Source organism: Archocentrus centrarchus, chromosome 19, assembly GCF_007364275.1.
Source record: "Archocentrus centrarchus isolate MPI-CPG fArcCen1 chromosome 19, fArcCen1, whole genome shotgun sequence".
Taxonomy (NCBI): domain Eukaryota; kingdom Metazoa; phylum Chordata; class Actinopteri; order Cichliformes; family Cichlidae; genus Archocentrus; species Archocentrus centrarchus.
Window position 1 is genome coordinate 19,227,862 of NC_044364.1, and position 14,541 is coordinate 19,242,402.

Here is a 14,541-nt window from a genome sequence, read left to right on the forward strand (position 1 = left end):
TTTTTCATTTGAATCGTGCTATCATCTGACGACATGTAGCTAAAGATGGAGAGGCAAAAAAGAAAATTCTCAAAACACAAAACGGAAGAGGGAGAAGGATAAAAATGTTGGTGGGATGAATGTGTCCGGATACACCTCAGAAAGAATATCCACAGTTTTCTATAAGGCTGCCATGACAGCCTGCTACTTCCACTGTACGGTTTTATACTTCGGTTACCGAAAGTCAAGTCAGAGCCAGAGTTAATGACAAAATTGTGTTACTTTGTGCTGTAACGGGCAGCTTTATTTGTTGGAACATGAGCGCGGCTTCAACTTGTGCTGTTGCCGGTTGTCACTATGCCAGTCTGTACATTTTTTCAAATTATTTTATTCTGAAAATGTGTTTTTTTTCCCCAAAATTATACTACTCAGTTGCACATACTATTAATGTATTTTTTTCCTTATGTTTTACGTTTTCCTTTAATGTACAGCCTCTTATTTATTTTTATTTATAGTGTGACACTACAGCATACGGCCTAAACAAAGCTTTAACACTGCGTGGCTTCCACATGTAAACACTAGCAGTTAGCAAGATGACAGCTGCGTGTCTCCCTGATCACAACCTTCGGCCAGTCCAGTGTTTCTGCTGCAGTGATCTGAACAGTCTGATATCCAGATAAGTGATATACCTTCCACAGAATAGCTGCCGCATCACTACATGATTTCCCTAATCAGTCGATACAGGAACAGCTGACTGTGTCCACCACTCCACTTTCCCTTAGCATGACCCATGCTAACTGCTTAGCTTAGCCAATGCTGTGGCTCGGCTCTACAGCTTCTTTAAGGAAAATAATGTTGCCTTGTTTGTTCAGCATTACTTTATCGATTTTATTGCTTCAGAGGTATCCAGATGCTCTTATAATTACGTGATTCATCGGCATCAACACCTTCGGGAAAAAACAAGATCATTGATAATGTGGATGTAGCTGACTTCCGGCCATAATTTCATGTCATCTACCCAGTCAGTGAGCAGTGACGGGTGAGGTGCTGTTACTGAATTGTCCTCGCTGCTTTTTAAAACATCCTTGCATTGTATCCACCTCCGATGTGGTACCATTTACGCCAGGTAAAAGAAACCGCAGAGTCAAAATGTTTCAATGAACGGCAAGTGTGTAACCCTGCAACCGTAGACAACAGCGCAAACGGAAGTAAAATACACCTCGCGAGCGTGCGCGAGGTGTTGTGCACGCGTTCCTGGTTGCGCGCGTGGGTGCGCGATTACACACTTAAAGGGTTCAAAGGAAGCTACGTCATTCATAAGTATATACACACACACACACACACACACACACACGCACACACACACACACACTTGTCTGTAAGAAGGAAGCTGACGTCAGCATTTGAAAAACTTGCAGAAAATGTTAAATTCTGCTTGAAATTCACGAACAGCGAATACGAGGAAACAAAAACACAGATTATTCAAAATGAACGAGGTAAGATAAAAACTTTGACAAATTTTTTTTAGACCATGTGTCATGAAAATAAGAAAACAAATATTGTAGAAATCTTTCAAAAACCTGTTTAAAACTAAAACTTATATTGTTACTTATTAGTAAATGACAAACTTAATTTTTGTACCCAAATTTGAGCTGACACGCTGGACTTCAATGAGAAGCCAGAAATTGATCAAGCATAACATTCAACCACTAAACTAATTTCTCTGTTCAGAAATACAAGTAAATAACTAATTCGCCATCTTAATCAAAAGACAAAACAACACAAAACAAAACAAAAAACAATCATTTAAACTGTTTTTTGAGCTTTTCTGTAAACCAGTAAATTTGTAAATTCATGGATAACAAAAATAATTATATTTTAGCATTAAATATATTTCGATTAAAGAGCTTGCACGTGGATTAAGCATTACAGAAACATAAAAATGATTTTGTAATTACCAACACTGTTAATTTAGGGCAGCTGCGGCACAAACCTTAAATTGGGTGATGGTCTAATAAATTTGTTATGTGCTGTATAACTCACGCATAGTTTCAAAGAAGATACAAAATTACTATATTTTGATGAATTGCTTGAATTATTTGTAATGAAGCGTTCTGTTGTACTATGGGAACATTATAGAAAAATATTCTTTCCACACATTGTTAATATCTAAGTTTTCTCATGTAACCTTAATGCTTCAAGTTACATATTTATCTGTTGTGTTTGGATGCAGACAGCTTTCATGATTTTAAAATGCCATCATGATGAGAACTTTTTGTTGATGCGTAAAACCTGCGTCCTCACTAACACCTGTCTGTCTTTCTAGATCCCATCAGATGAATCTGATGAAATGAGGCACAGCCATATAAACTTGCCTTTGGTCACTTATCCAGTTATTGCAGAACTACTCGAGAAGTTTAGAAACAATTTATCAAATGAGTAAGTCATAAGTTTAATGTCACCAAGCAAATTATCACCATATACACACACACACATACAGTGGCTATTTATTTTTTTTGTCTAATCATTTTCAATGTTTTTCTTTCAGAGTTCAGCTGAATTTAGCCAGTGGTGTGACTGACAAACATGTGGTTAATCTGCTGTCCAGGATATGCTACAGACTTGTATATGACATTACCGTCTTTCTTCTAAAGAGCTTAGAAAGGCATGTTCTAAAATACGCACATATGCATCTTCCCAGGGACGAAAACAACTACATCATCTATGGCAATGCAGTGCTGTAAGTCTAAAACTTTCTCAAACAGTTTCACGCACTCATATTTTCTTCTTCTTAAATAAATAACATTATATGATCATCGGGTATTCCTGGTGATTATTAGACTTTAAAGAACAACAGAATTGCTTCCTGTTGCCTAGTAGAATATTTTCTATTATGTTTAAAATCATTCATGTGTTTTGGTCTAATGAAGCCCTCATGTTATGGCAAAATAGTGATATGCCATGGGGGTCTGAATACCTGACTAAATTCTCTTTTCCTTTTTTTTTAGGATGAATAGACGACCTCTGTTTGATGGGTGCAGTTACTGCAGGGTGACAGAGAGTGATGTTTACTCCAGCTTAGGAGACATTCTTGATACCTGTTTTGGTCAGTTCCTGGGAACTGTACAAAGGTGGTCCTCTGACTCAGTCAGGCTCCGTACTTTACTTTCGGTGGAGATTGCTAAGCTGATGAACTCAAACCTGTGTCGTATTAATGGGTCAACATCTGTGGAATCAGATAAGCCCAGACCACCACCAAGAACCAAGGCAATGGTTTATCATTTGATGAACATTTTAGGTGATTGCTTCAATGCCAAGGATGCTCCACTTTGGGCTCAGAGCAGCCAGGATAATGATGCTGAGATTCCTGGCTCCAGAGAGACTGCATGTCCACTTCCACAGCATCCTAAGTGTTCAATTGATGAGACCTTTCTCACCTTGTGTCTTGCAAAGTTAATTGATCACATTGCTGTCAAAACCCATACATCAGTTGCAAACTTGGATTTCCATCACATACTGACTCGTGTGAAAGAGAGGATTGTGGAAGATCAGAGTTACACTGTACCACAAAGTGTTAAAAACTTGCACGTCACAATCTACAACAAACTATGTCGCAAATTTGGATCCAAATATGTGCTTCAGTCTGTGATGGAACAGGGCGATGAAGCGTTTGTGGAAGCCTTTGTGGAGATGTTAAAAGCACAGCTTAAAAAATCAACAGAAAAAACAAGCAAGTCTAAGAAGATGTGGAGAATTTTTAGGAGGAACAACAAGGTTGATCCTGTCTGTAATAATAAAGCAACAGAGTCTCACATTGAAGAAAATGAAAAGGAGAATGTGAGACAGCAGAACAGACAGTGCAGCGGTATCAAGAGGGCCTGCTCTTCCATATTTATTGCTTTGAGGAAGGCATTCATTTGCTGCTTAACCAAGCAGTCAGAAACAGAAGAATCTTTGAAAAATGATCACAAGTTCATTTTACAAGTTAATATTTAAAATGTCTAAAGTTTCGCATAAAGAAGACAGCCTAGGGTGCTAGCTTGACAAAGTAGAGCTGGGGCTCTACTTTGTCAAGCTCTTAATTAAAAAAAAAAAGATCTACATAATGTCAAGTTATAACCCTCTTTTCAAACAATCTAGAACAGTTTCAACAATTTTAAAGTAGCTTAAACTAATTCATAGGCCATGGCAGCTGGCTGTCCCTCTCTGAGCCTGGTTCTGCTGGACGTTTCTTCCTTTTAAAAAGGGAGTTTTTCCTCCCAACTGTCGCCAAGTGCTTGCTCGCAGGGGACTGATTGATTATCAAAAACCCTACAGTATTAGGGTCTTTACCTTGCAGTTTTGATCAATCAGGCTACAGGACTGTTTTTAAAATCTGACTCTGTCCACCATAGATTGATTCTTTACAACGAGGGTTGTAAAACCAGCATGGTGGCTCTGTGGAGCCTTTGCTTTCCCCTCCAATTAAGAGGAGTTAGCGAAATGTCAAAAAAAGTAACTTGAAGGGCCAATTTGTCTGATATTTTTCACATCAAATCGTGGGCTGGAAGTATGGGGCGGGGCTGGAAGCGTAAATGTTTTATAATGTTGTTGAGTGATTATTTTGTACAGCTTGTTTATTTAAAAAAAAAATCCAGAAAATTAGTGAATTAAGGGATATCTTTTATTACATTTTTATATTATACTTTCTAAACAAGTTTTAATTTGTTCTTTAATGATCATTTTGTATACTTTATTTAAGAAAAAATCCAGACATCACAATGTATGGGGAAAATTGTTTTGTTACTATTTTGGTGAGGGTGCTATGAAGGATCATTTGATCCTTAAGTTCTCTACACACGCAGAAACACAAGCTATTTTCTTGGGGGGGTGCTATGACTTTTCCAGGGGGAGCTATAGCACCCCCCCCCCCGCGGCATTGCCACTGACACAGAGGCATTCATGACGTGGGCTTCATAGATAATTGGCAAAGTTTCTGGGGAAAACCTGGTCTTGTTAGGAGAGACGGCATCCATCCCACTTTGGATGGAGCAGCTCTCATTTCTAGAAATCTGGCCAAATTTATTAACCCTCCTAAAACCTGACTACCCAGGGTTGAGACCAGGAAGCAGAGTTGCAGTCTTACACGCCTCTCTGCAGCTTCTCTCCTCCTGCCATCCCCCCAAAACCCCATCCCCATAGAGTCGGTGCCTGCTCCCAGACCACCAAAAACCAAAGCTAAAATCAGCAAAAAGCTATTTAAGCATAAAAATTCAAAAACAATAAATAATACAGCTTCATCAACTGCACCAAAGAATAAAACAATTAAATGTGGATTGTTAAACATTAGGTCTCTCTCTTCCAAGTCCCTATTAGTAAATGATTTAATAATTGATCAACGTATTGATTTATTCTGCCTTACAGAAACCTGGTTACAGCAGGATGAATATGTTAGTTTAAATGAATCAACACCCCCGAGTCACAGTAACTGTCAGAATGCTCGAAGCACAGGTTGAGGAGGAGGATTAGCTGCAATCTTCAATTCTAGCTTATTAATTAATCAGAGACCCAGACAAAGTTTTCATTCTTTTGAAAGCCTGACTCTTAGTCTTGTCCATCCTAATTGGGAAAATCAAAAACCTGTTTTATTTGTTATTATCTATCGTCCACCTGGTCCCTACTCAGAGTTTCTGTCTGATTTCTCAGACTTTTTATCTGATTTAGTGCTCAGTTCAGATAAAATAATTATAGTGGGTGATTTTAACATCCATGTAGATGCTGAGAATGACAGCCTCAACACTGCATTTAATCTATTGTTAGATTCAATTGGCTTCTCTCAAAATGTAAAGGAGCCCACCCACCACTTTAATCATACTCTGGATCTTGTCCTAACATATGGCATAGAAACTGAAGACTTAACAGTATTCCCTGAAAGCCCCCTCCTGTCTGATCATTTCTTAGTAACATTTACATTTACTTTAATGGATTACACAGCAGTGGGGAATAAGTTTTATTACAGTAGAAGTCTTTCTGAAAGTGCTGTAACTAAGTTTAAGGATCTAATTCCTTCATTGTTATGCTCTTCAGTGCCATGTGCCAACACAGTGCAGAGCAGCTACCTAAACTCTGCTCCCAGTGAGGTTGATTATCTCGTCAATAGTTTTACATGTACATCCTCACTGCGTATAACTTTGGATACTGTGGCTCCTCTGAAAAGGAAAGCTTCAAATCAGAAGTGCCTGACTCCGTGGTATAATTCACAAACGCACAGCTTAAAGCAGATAACCCGAAAGCTGGAGAGGGAATGGCGTCTCACTAAATTAGAAGATGCTCATTTAGCCTGGAAAAAGAGTTTGTTGCTCTATAAAAAAGCCCTCCGTAAAGCTAGGACATCTTACTATTCATCATTAATTGAAGAAAATAAGAACAACCCCAGGTTTCTTTTCAGCACTGTAGCCAGGCTGACAAAGAGTCAGAGCTCTGTAGAGCCGAGTATTCCTTTCACGTTAACTAGTAGTGACTTCATGGATTTCTTTACAAATAAAATTTTAGACATTCGAGAAAAAATTATTCATAACCATCTCAAAGATTATTCTTCATGTTCGGCTGCTTTCAGCACTGCTGGTATTTGTTTAGACTCTTTTGCTCCAGTTGATCTTTCAGAGTTAACTTCAATAGTTACTTCCTCCAAACCAGCAACATGTTTGTTAGATCCCATTCCTACTAGACTGTTCAAAGAAGTCTTTCCAATTATTGATGCTTCAATCTTAAAAATGATCAATCAGTCTTTATTAGTTGGCTATGTACCACAGACCTTCAAGGTGGCTGTAATTAAACCTCTGCTTAAAAAGCCATCACTTGACCCAGCTGTCTTAGCTAATTATAGGCCAATCTCCAACCTTCCTTTTCTCTCAAAGATTCTTGAAAGAGTAGTTGTAAAACAGCTAACTGATCATCTGCAGAGGAACGGTTTATTTGAAGAGTTTCAGTCAGGTTTCAGAATTCATCACAGTACAGAAACAGCATTAGTGAAGGTTACAAATGATCTTCTTAGAGCCTCTGACAGTGGACTCATCTCTGTTCTTGTCCTGTTGGACCTCAGTGCAGCTTTTGATACTGTTGACCATAACATTTTATTACAGAGATTAGAGCTTGCTATAGGTATTAAAGGTACTGCACTGCAGTGGTTTGAATCATATTTATCTCATAGACTCCAATTTGTTCATGTAAATGGGGAGTCTTCTTCAGACAGTAAGGTTAATTATGGAGTTCCACAGGGTTCTGTGCTAGGACCAATTTTATTTACATTATACACGCTTCCCTTAGGCAGTATTATTAGAAAGCACTGCATCAATTTTCATTGTTATGCAGATGATACTCAGCTTTACATATCAATGAAGCCAGATGACACACATCAATTAGTTAAACTGCAGGAATGTCTTAAAGATATTAAGGCCTGGATGACCTCTAATTTCCTGCTTCTAAATTCAGATAAAACTGAAATTCTTGTTCTCGGCCCCACAAATCTTAGAAACATGGTGTCTAACCAGATACTTACTCTGGATGGCATTACTTTGGCCTCCAGTAACACTGTGAGAAATCTTGGAGTCATTTTTGACCAGGATATGTCCTTCAATGCACATATTAAACAAATATGTAGGACCGCTTTTTTGCATTTGCGCAATATTTCTAAAATTAGAAACATCCTTTCTCAGAGTGATGCTGAAAAGCTCATTCATGCATTTATTACTTCTAGGCTGGATTATTGTAATTCATTATTATCAGGCTGTCCTAAAAGCTTTCTGAAAAGCCTTCAGCTGATCCAAAATGCTGCAGCTAGAGTACTGACAGGGACTAGAAAGAGAGAGCATATTTCTCCCATATTGGCTTCTCTTCATTGGCTCCCTGTTAAATCTAGAATAGAATTTAAAATTCTTCTCCTCACATACAAGGTCTTGAATAATCAGGCACCATCTTATCTCAAAGACCTCATAGTACCATATCACCCCAACAGAGCACTTCGCTCTCAGACTGCTGGCTTACTTGTGGTTCCTAGGATACTTAAGAGTAGAATGGGAGGCAGAGCCTTCAGCTTTCAGGCGCCTCTTCTGTGGAACCAGCTTCCAGCTGTCATGATGGCCGGCAGAAAACGGACCCAGACGCAGAGGCAACAGTGAACAGTACAGAGTCTTTAATAGAAAATAATACTGACAGGGACAAGAGGGGTTAGTGAGGGCTTTCTGGCAAGTACGGAGAATTGGGCTCTCAACCTTAACGGTCAGGTCGGGGATGAGGCTGGCGAGTGAGTCAGGGCGAGGTGGTCCGAGGGGCAGGCAGGCAGGGGAAGACAGGAGGAGCTGGACCGGGTGAAGGGGTTCCGGTGTGGTGGTGAAAACGCCGATCACAGGTAGGAATCCAGAGCCGGGAAGCGAGGGCTGGTTCACTCGGGAGGATCACTAAACGGGAAGAAGGCAAGGCTGGTAAGTACAAGAATACAACTGTAACTAGTTTTATCTTGTGTAGCCGGATTACTACCACGAAGAGTAGAACAACAATCTGGCGATGAGTCAGCGTCTCAGCCCCTCCTATATACTCCTAACCTTGATGAGTAACCGGGAACAGCTGCCTTCCCCAATGAACCACCTGGAAGACAGAAAACACTCCCAACAACATGGCCCGCCCCGACTCATGACAGCACCCCCCCCTCAACGGACGCCACTCGGCGGCCGCCCGGGCCCCCCAGGACGACGCCGGTAGAAGTCAGCGAGGAGAGATGGATCCAGAATGAACGAGCGGGGAATCCAGGACCGCTCCTCCGGGCCATAACCGGCCCAGTCCACCAAATACTGGAAGCCCCGCCCCCGGCGACGCACATCCAGCACCCGCCGGACCGTGAAGACCGGGTCCCCATCCACAAACCGGGCGGGAGGCGGGGGATCGGCAGGAGGGCACAGAGGACTAGAGGACACCGGCCGCACTTGGGACACGTGGAATGTCGGGTGCACCCGCAAGGAGGGGGGCAGCTGGAGGCGAACTGCAGACCGGTTGATGACCCTGTCCACCTTAAAGGGGCCGAGAAATCGGGGTGCCAGTTTCCGAGTAGCGGCCTTTAAAGGAATGTCCCGCGAAGACAGCCAAACCTTCTGACCCACTTGATACCTGGGCGCCGGGGCGCGCCGGCGGTCCGCAATGCGGCGGTTTTGGTCAGCCGTACGGAGGAGGGCCGTTCTAGCCTTCCGCCACACCCGATGACAGCGGCGGAGGTGGAGTTGGACAGAAGGCACACTGAGCTCGCTCTCCTGTGAGGGGAACAGAGGGGGTTGGTAGCCTAATGATGCCTCAAATGGAGAAAATCCCGTGGCAGAGGAGGTGTGGGTGTTGTGTGCGTATTCAATCCAGGGAAGATGAGTGCTCCAGGATGTAGGCTCAGAGGCAGTGACGCAACGAAGCGCTGCCTCCAGCTCCTGATTAACGCGCTCAGTTTGGCCATTTGTCTGTGGGTGATGGCCGGAGGAAAGGCTGGCTGAAGCTCCCAGTGCCTTACAAAATGCCTTCCACACTTGGGAAGAGAACTGTGGCCCTCGGTCTGACACAATATCTACTGGTATGCCGTGTAGACGAAAAACATGGTTGACAACTAACTGCGCTGTCTCCAGTGCTGTAGGTAGTTTAGGCAAGGGAATAAAATGGGCCGCTTTTGAGAACCGGTCAATGACAGTGAGAATCACTGTGTTGCCTGCTGAGGGTGGAAGCCCGGTGACAAAGTCTAGTGCAATATGGGACCAGGGCCGGCCCGGAACGGGGAGAGGATGAAGGTAACCAGACGAGGGTTGAGTTCTCGACTTACTGCTGGCACAGATGGAGCAAGACAGCACATATGCCCGAGCATCTCTTTCAAGAGAGGGCCACCAAAACAGTCTCCTAAGCTGAGAGATGGTACGACTTACACCAGGATGGCAAGAAAACCGGGCGGTGTGGACCCAGTGTATTACCTTAGAACGGGCAGACTGTGGCACATAGAGCCGGCCCGGAGGCCCAGTTCCTGGATCCGGTTCCCCTACTTGTGCCTGGTGGATAAGGTTCTCGATCTCCCAGGTGAGTGTCCCGACCACACATGAGGGGGGTAGAATGGGCTCGGGCACCGAAGGGCTGGAGTCTGTGGAAAATTGACGGGAGAGAGCGTCAGGTTTAGCATTGCGAGAACCAGGACGGTATGAGAGCAAGAAATTGAACCTCCCTAAAAACAACTGCCACCGGGCCTGTCTAGCATTCAGTCTTTTTGCAGTTCGGAGGTAAGTTAGATTTTGGTGATCCGTCCAAATTATAAAAGGGTGCACAGCTCCTTCCAATAGGTGTCTCCACTGTTCCAGTGCCAACTTAATAGCCAGTAACTCACGGTTGCCAACGTCGTAGTTTCTCTCAGCTGGAGTTAAGCGTTTGGAGAAAAAGGCACAAGGGTGCAGCTTACCCCCAGGGTCTGCACGTTGAGAGAGGACAGCACCCACTCCTGATTCAGATGCGTCCACCTCAACGATGAACTGTTTGTCGGGGTCAGGGTGAACAAGCACTGGTGCAGAGCAAAATCTCTCCTTCAAACACTGAAAGGCCCGGTCAGCCTCATGAGTCCACACAAAGGGCCTGGAAACAGAGGTGAGAGAAGTTAGAGGCAGCGCAGTCTGGCTGTAATTGCGGATGAACCGTCGATAGAAGTTAGCAAAGCCCAGAAAGCGTTGCAACTCCTTTCTAGAGGTGGGTGTAGGCCACTCTACTACAGCTTTGACCTTGGTTGGATCTGTCTTTATTTGTCCCTCCTCAATGATGTAGCCCAGAAAAGCTATGCTGTTAGTGTCAAACTCACATTTCTCTGCCTTGACGAATAGTTTGTTTTCAAGGAGGCGCTGAAGCACCTGCCGCACATGCCCGCGGTGTTCCTCGAGGTTCCTGGAGAAAATCAGGATGTCATCCAAATAAACAAAAACAAACTTGTTCAAGAAATCCCGCAGCACATCATTAACCAACGCCTGGAACACTGCTGGTGCATTTGTCAGTCCAAAAGGCATTACTAAATATTCGAAGTGTCCTAGTGGAGTGTTAAATGCGGTCTTCCATTCATCCCCCTCCCTAATTCGGACTAAATGGTATGCATTACGCAGGTCCAACTTAGTAAACACTGTAGCATGATGAAGAGGGTCAAAGGCCGAGTTCAATAGTGGGAGAGGATACTTGTTCTTTATGGTGATGAGATTCAGGCCCCTATAATCTATGCAAGGTCTTAGTGTCTTATCCTTCTTGTCCACAAAGAAAAACCCCGCCCCAAGAGGGGACGAGGAGGGACGGATGATACCAGCACTTAGGGAGTCTTTAATGTAACTTTCCATGGCCTGCCGCTCAGGCCCGGAGAGCTGATAAAGCCGACTGGAAGGAAGAGGTGCTCCAGGGAGAAGGTCAATAGCACAGTCGTAAGGACGGTGAGGGGGGAGCGACAGTGCACGGGCCTTGCTAAACACAGGGGCGAGATCGTGATAAACCGGGGGCACTGAGGCTAAATCTGGTACAGTGGTCTCCTGAGTAGGTTGAATGGGAGAGTCGGGGGAAATGGCTGACCCTAAACAACGAGAGGAACAAAAGGGGCTCCAACTCAAGACTCTTCGCTGTTGCCAATCAATATGGGGATTGTGGGAAGCGAACCAGGGGTAACCTAAGATTAGAGGGTTTTGGGGGGAGTCAAAAACAAAAAACTGGATAGATTCTCTGTGGTTGCCAGAAAGCGTGAGAGGAATGGGGACAGTTTGGCGAGCAATGGAGGAGAGCTTAAGACCGTTTAAAGCAATGACCGATACAGGCTGATCGAGGAGAACTGTGGGGATATCTAGCTGCTTAACTACTTGAGAGTCCAACAGATTTTGCTCAGCACCGGTGTCTAACAACGCTAACAAAGGCAGATCCGTATGGTTGAAACTAAGGGTGGCCTTAAGCTGCATGCGGGGGAACGTCGTCATGGACTGCACACCACCCGCCAATATCCCCGTGACTATTGGCGGGCCCTGTCTTTTGGCCGCACAGGACAGGTTGCCACAAAATGACCCGGTGAACCACAATAAATACAGAGCCGCGCTGACAGCCTGCGTTGCCGTTCCTCTGGGGTTAATTTAGCCCGGCCTAGCTGCATGGGTTCCCCAGCCGGTTCCTCCGGGAGGAGTGGCATCCCCTCCACCGCGGAACAGGAGGCGGTAACGCGGGGCGAATCCGACAGGGAAACCCGGGAGCGTGGTGATCGTGTCTTGTAGCCGCGTTCCCGCGCGCGTTCCCGCAAGCGGTTGTCTATTCTTATCGCAAGTGCGATTAGCTCCTCTAATGTGGCGGGCTCATCGCGAGTAGCCAATTCATCCTTAATGGGACTAGCCAAGGCTTGGTAAAACGCTCCCTTTAGGGGTCTTGTGTCCCACCCGGACTCAGCGGCCAAAACGCGGAAGTCAATGGAAAACTCCGCCACAGACTTATCTCCCTGGCGGAGTGCAAAAAGCCGACGAGCAATCTCATCCTCCCGAAGAGGATGATCAAAAACTGCCTTAAAGGCACTGATGAAGTTATCAAATGAAATAGATTCAACAGGATTAGCAGAGAGATACGCACGCGCCCAGGTTAAAGCGCGATCACGCAACAAACTCACAAGATGCAAAATCTTACCGTAGTCATTGGCAAACCGCCCCGGAGCGCCTTTAAACAGAAGAGAACATTGCAAAAGGAAATCCTGACAGCGACCTAACTCCCCCCGGAAAGGCTCTGGGTTGGGAGAGGAGAAGTCGCGAACCGCCTCAGCCGCCACTGCTACCGAAGACGCGGGAGATGGGGGTGGAGCAACCGGTGGCGCAGCCCCGGCTGCTAAAGGGGTTTCAGATGTGAGTGAAAGCCGTGCCAGGATGTTTTGTAGAGACATATCTAATTGCTGTAGGTGACGAGAAACTTGCCCGGTCTGTTGTACCAAAACTGATAGAGCCTGATCATGTTCACCTAGGATCGCACCCTGGCGCGTGATCGCTGTGTGGAGGACTGTTACGTCTGCTGGGTCCACGGTTTGGCCAGATTGTTCTGTCATGATGGCCGGCAGAAAACGGACCCAGACGCAGAGGCAACAGTGAACAGTACAGAGTCTTTAATAGAAAATAATACTGACAGGGACAAGAGGGGTTAGTGAGGGCTTTCTGGCAAGTACGGAGAATTGGGCTCTCAACCTTAACGGTCAGGTCGGGGATGAGGCTGGCGAGTGAGTCAGGGCGAGGTGGTCCGAGGGGCAGGCAGGCAGGGGAAGACAGGAGGAGCTGGACCGGGTGAAGGGGTTCCGGTGTGGTGGTGAAAACGCCGATCACAGGTAGGAATCCAGAGCCGGGAAGCGAGGGCTGGTTCACTCGGGAGGATCACTAAACGGGAAGAAGGCAAGGCTGGTAAGTACAAGAATACAACTGTAACTAGTTTTATCTTGTGTAGCCGGATTACTACCACGAAGAGTAGAACAACAATCTGGCGATGAGTCAGCGTCTCAGCCCCTCCTATATACTCCTAACCTTGATGAGTAACCGGGAACAGCTGCCTTCCCCAATGAACCACCTGGAAGACAGAAAACACTCCCAACAACATGGCCCGCCCCGACTCATGACACCAGCTTGGATTCGGGAGACAGACACCCTCTCTATTTTTAAGATTAGGCTTAAAACTTTCCTTTATGATAAAGCTTATAGTTAGGGCTGGATCAGGTGACCCTGAACCATCCCTTAGTTATGCTGCTATAGGCCTAGTCTGCTGGGGGGTTCACATAATGCACTGTTTCTCATTCACCTTATTTACTTTGTTTATACTCCACTCTGCATTTAATCATTAATTGATATTAATCTCTGGCTCTCTTCCACAGCATGTCTTTCTCTCCCCTCAGCCCAACCGGTCGCGGCAGATGACTGCCCCTCCCTGAGCCTGGTTCTGCTGGAGGTTTCTTCCTGTTAAAAGGGAGTTTTTCCTTTCCACTGTCGCCAAGTGCTTGCTCATAGGGGGTCGTTTTGACTGTTGGGTTTTCTCTGTATTATTGTAGGGTCTTTACCCACAATACAAAGCGCCTTGAGGCGACAGTTTGTTGTGATTTGGCGCTATATAAATAAAATTGAATTGAATTGAATTGAATTGAATTCAGGGCAGCACGGTGGTGCAGTGGTTAGCACTGCTGCCTCACAGTTAGAATACCATCTGGAAGGCCTGGGTTCGATTCCACCTTGGCCCAGGCCTCTCCCTCTCTGTGTGGAGTTTGCATGTTCTCCCCGTGCTTGCGTGGGTTTCCTCCGGGTACTCCGGTTTCCTCCCACATTCCAAAGACATGCACTTACTGGGGTTAGGTTAATTGGCTAATCTAAATTGCCCATAGGTGTGAATGAGTGTGTGAAAGGTTGTCTGTCACTCCGTGTTGGCCCTGCAACAGGCTGGCGACCTGTTCAGGGTGTACCCTGCCTCTCGCCCTATGACAGCTGGGATAGGCTCCAGCCCCCCCGCGACCCTTAACAGGATGTGCGGAAGCGAATGGATGAATTGAATTCATACACA

At 45.0% G+C, this 14,541-nt stretch overlaps 1 protein-coding gene across 2 annotated transcripts; it reads left to right on the top strand.

The window, feature by feature from the left end:
* The first annotated feature begins 1,338 nt into the window (after positions 1-1,338).
* LOC115798773 (uncharacterized) lies at positions 1,339-4,558 on the top strand. Of its 2 annotated transcripts, none has more exons than XM_030755729.1 (4): positions 1,339-1,475; positions 2,306-2,418; positions 2,528-2,719; positions 2,988-4,558. In XM_030755729.1, exons 1-4 carry the CDS (start codon positions 1,467-1,469, stop codon positions 3,973-3,975), a joined length of 1,302 nt encoding a protein of 433 aa, XP_030611589.1. In that variant the 5' UTR covers positions 1,339-1,466; the 3' UTR covers positions 3,976-4,558. The 2 variants fall into 2 exon arrangements, with proteins under 2 accessions (XP_030611589.1, XP_030611590.1); XM_030755730.1 differs by having other exon boundaries at positions 2,528-2,714.
* The last annotated feature ends 9,983 nt before the right edge of the window (positions 4,559-14,541 follow it).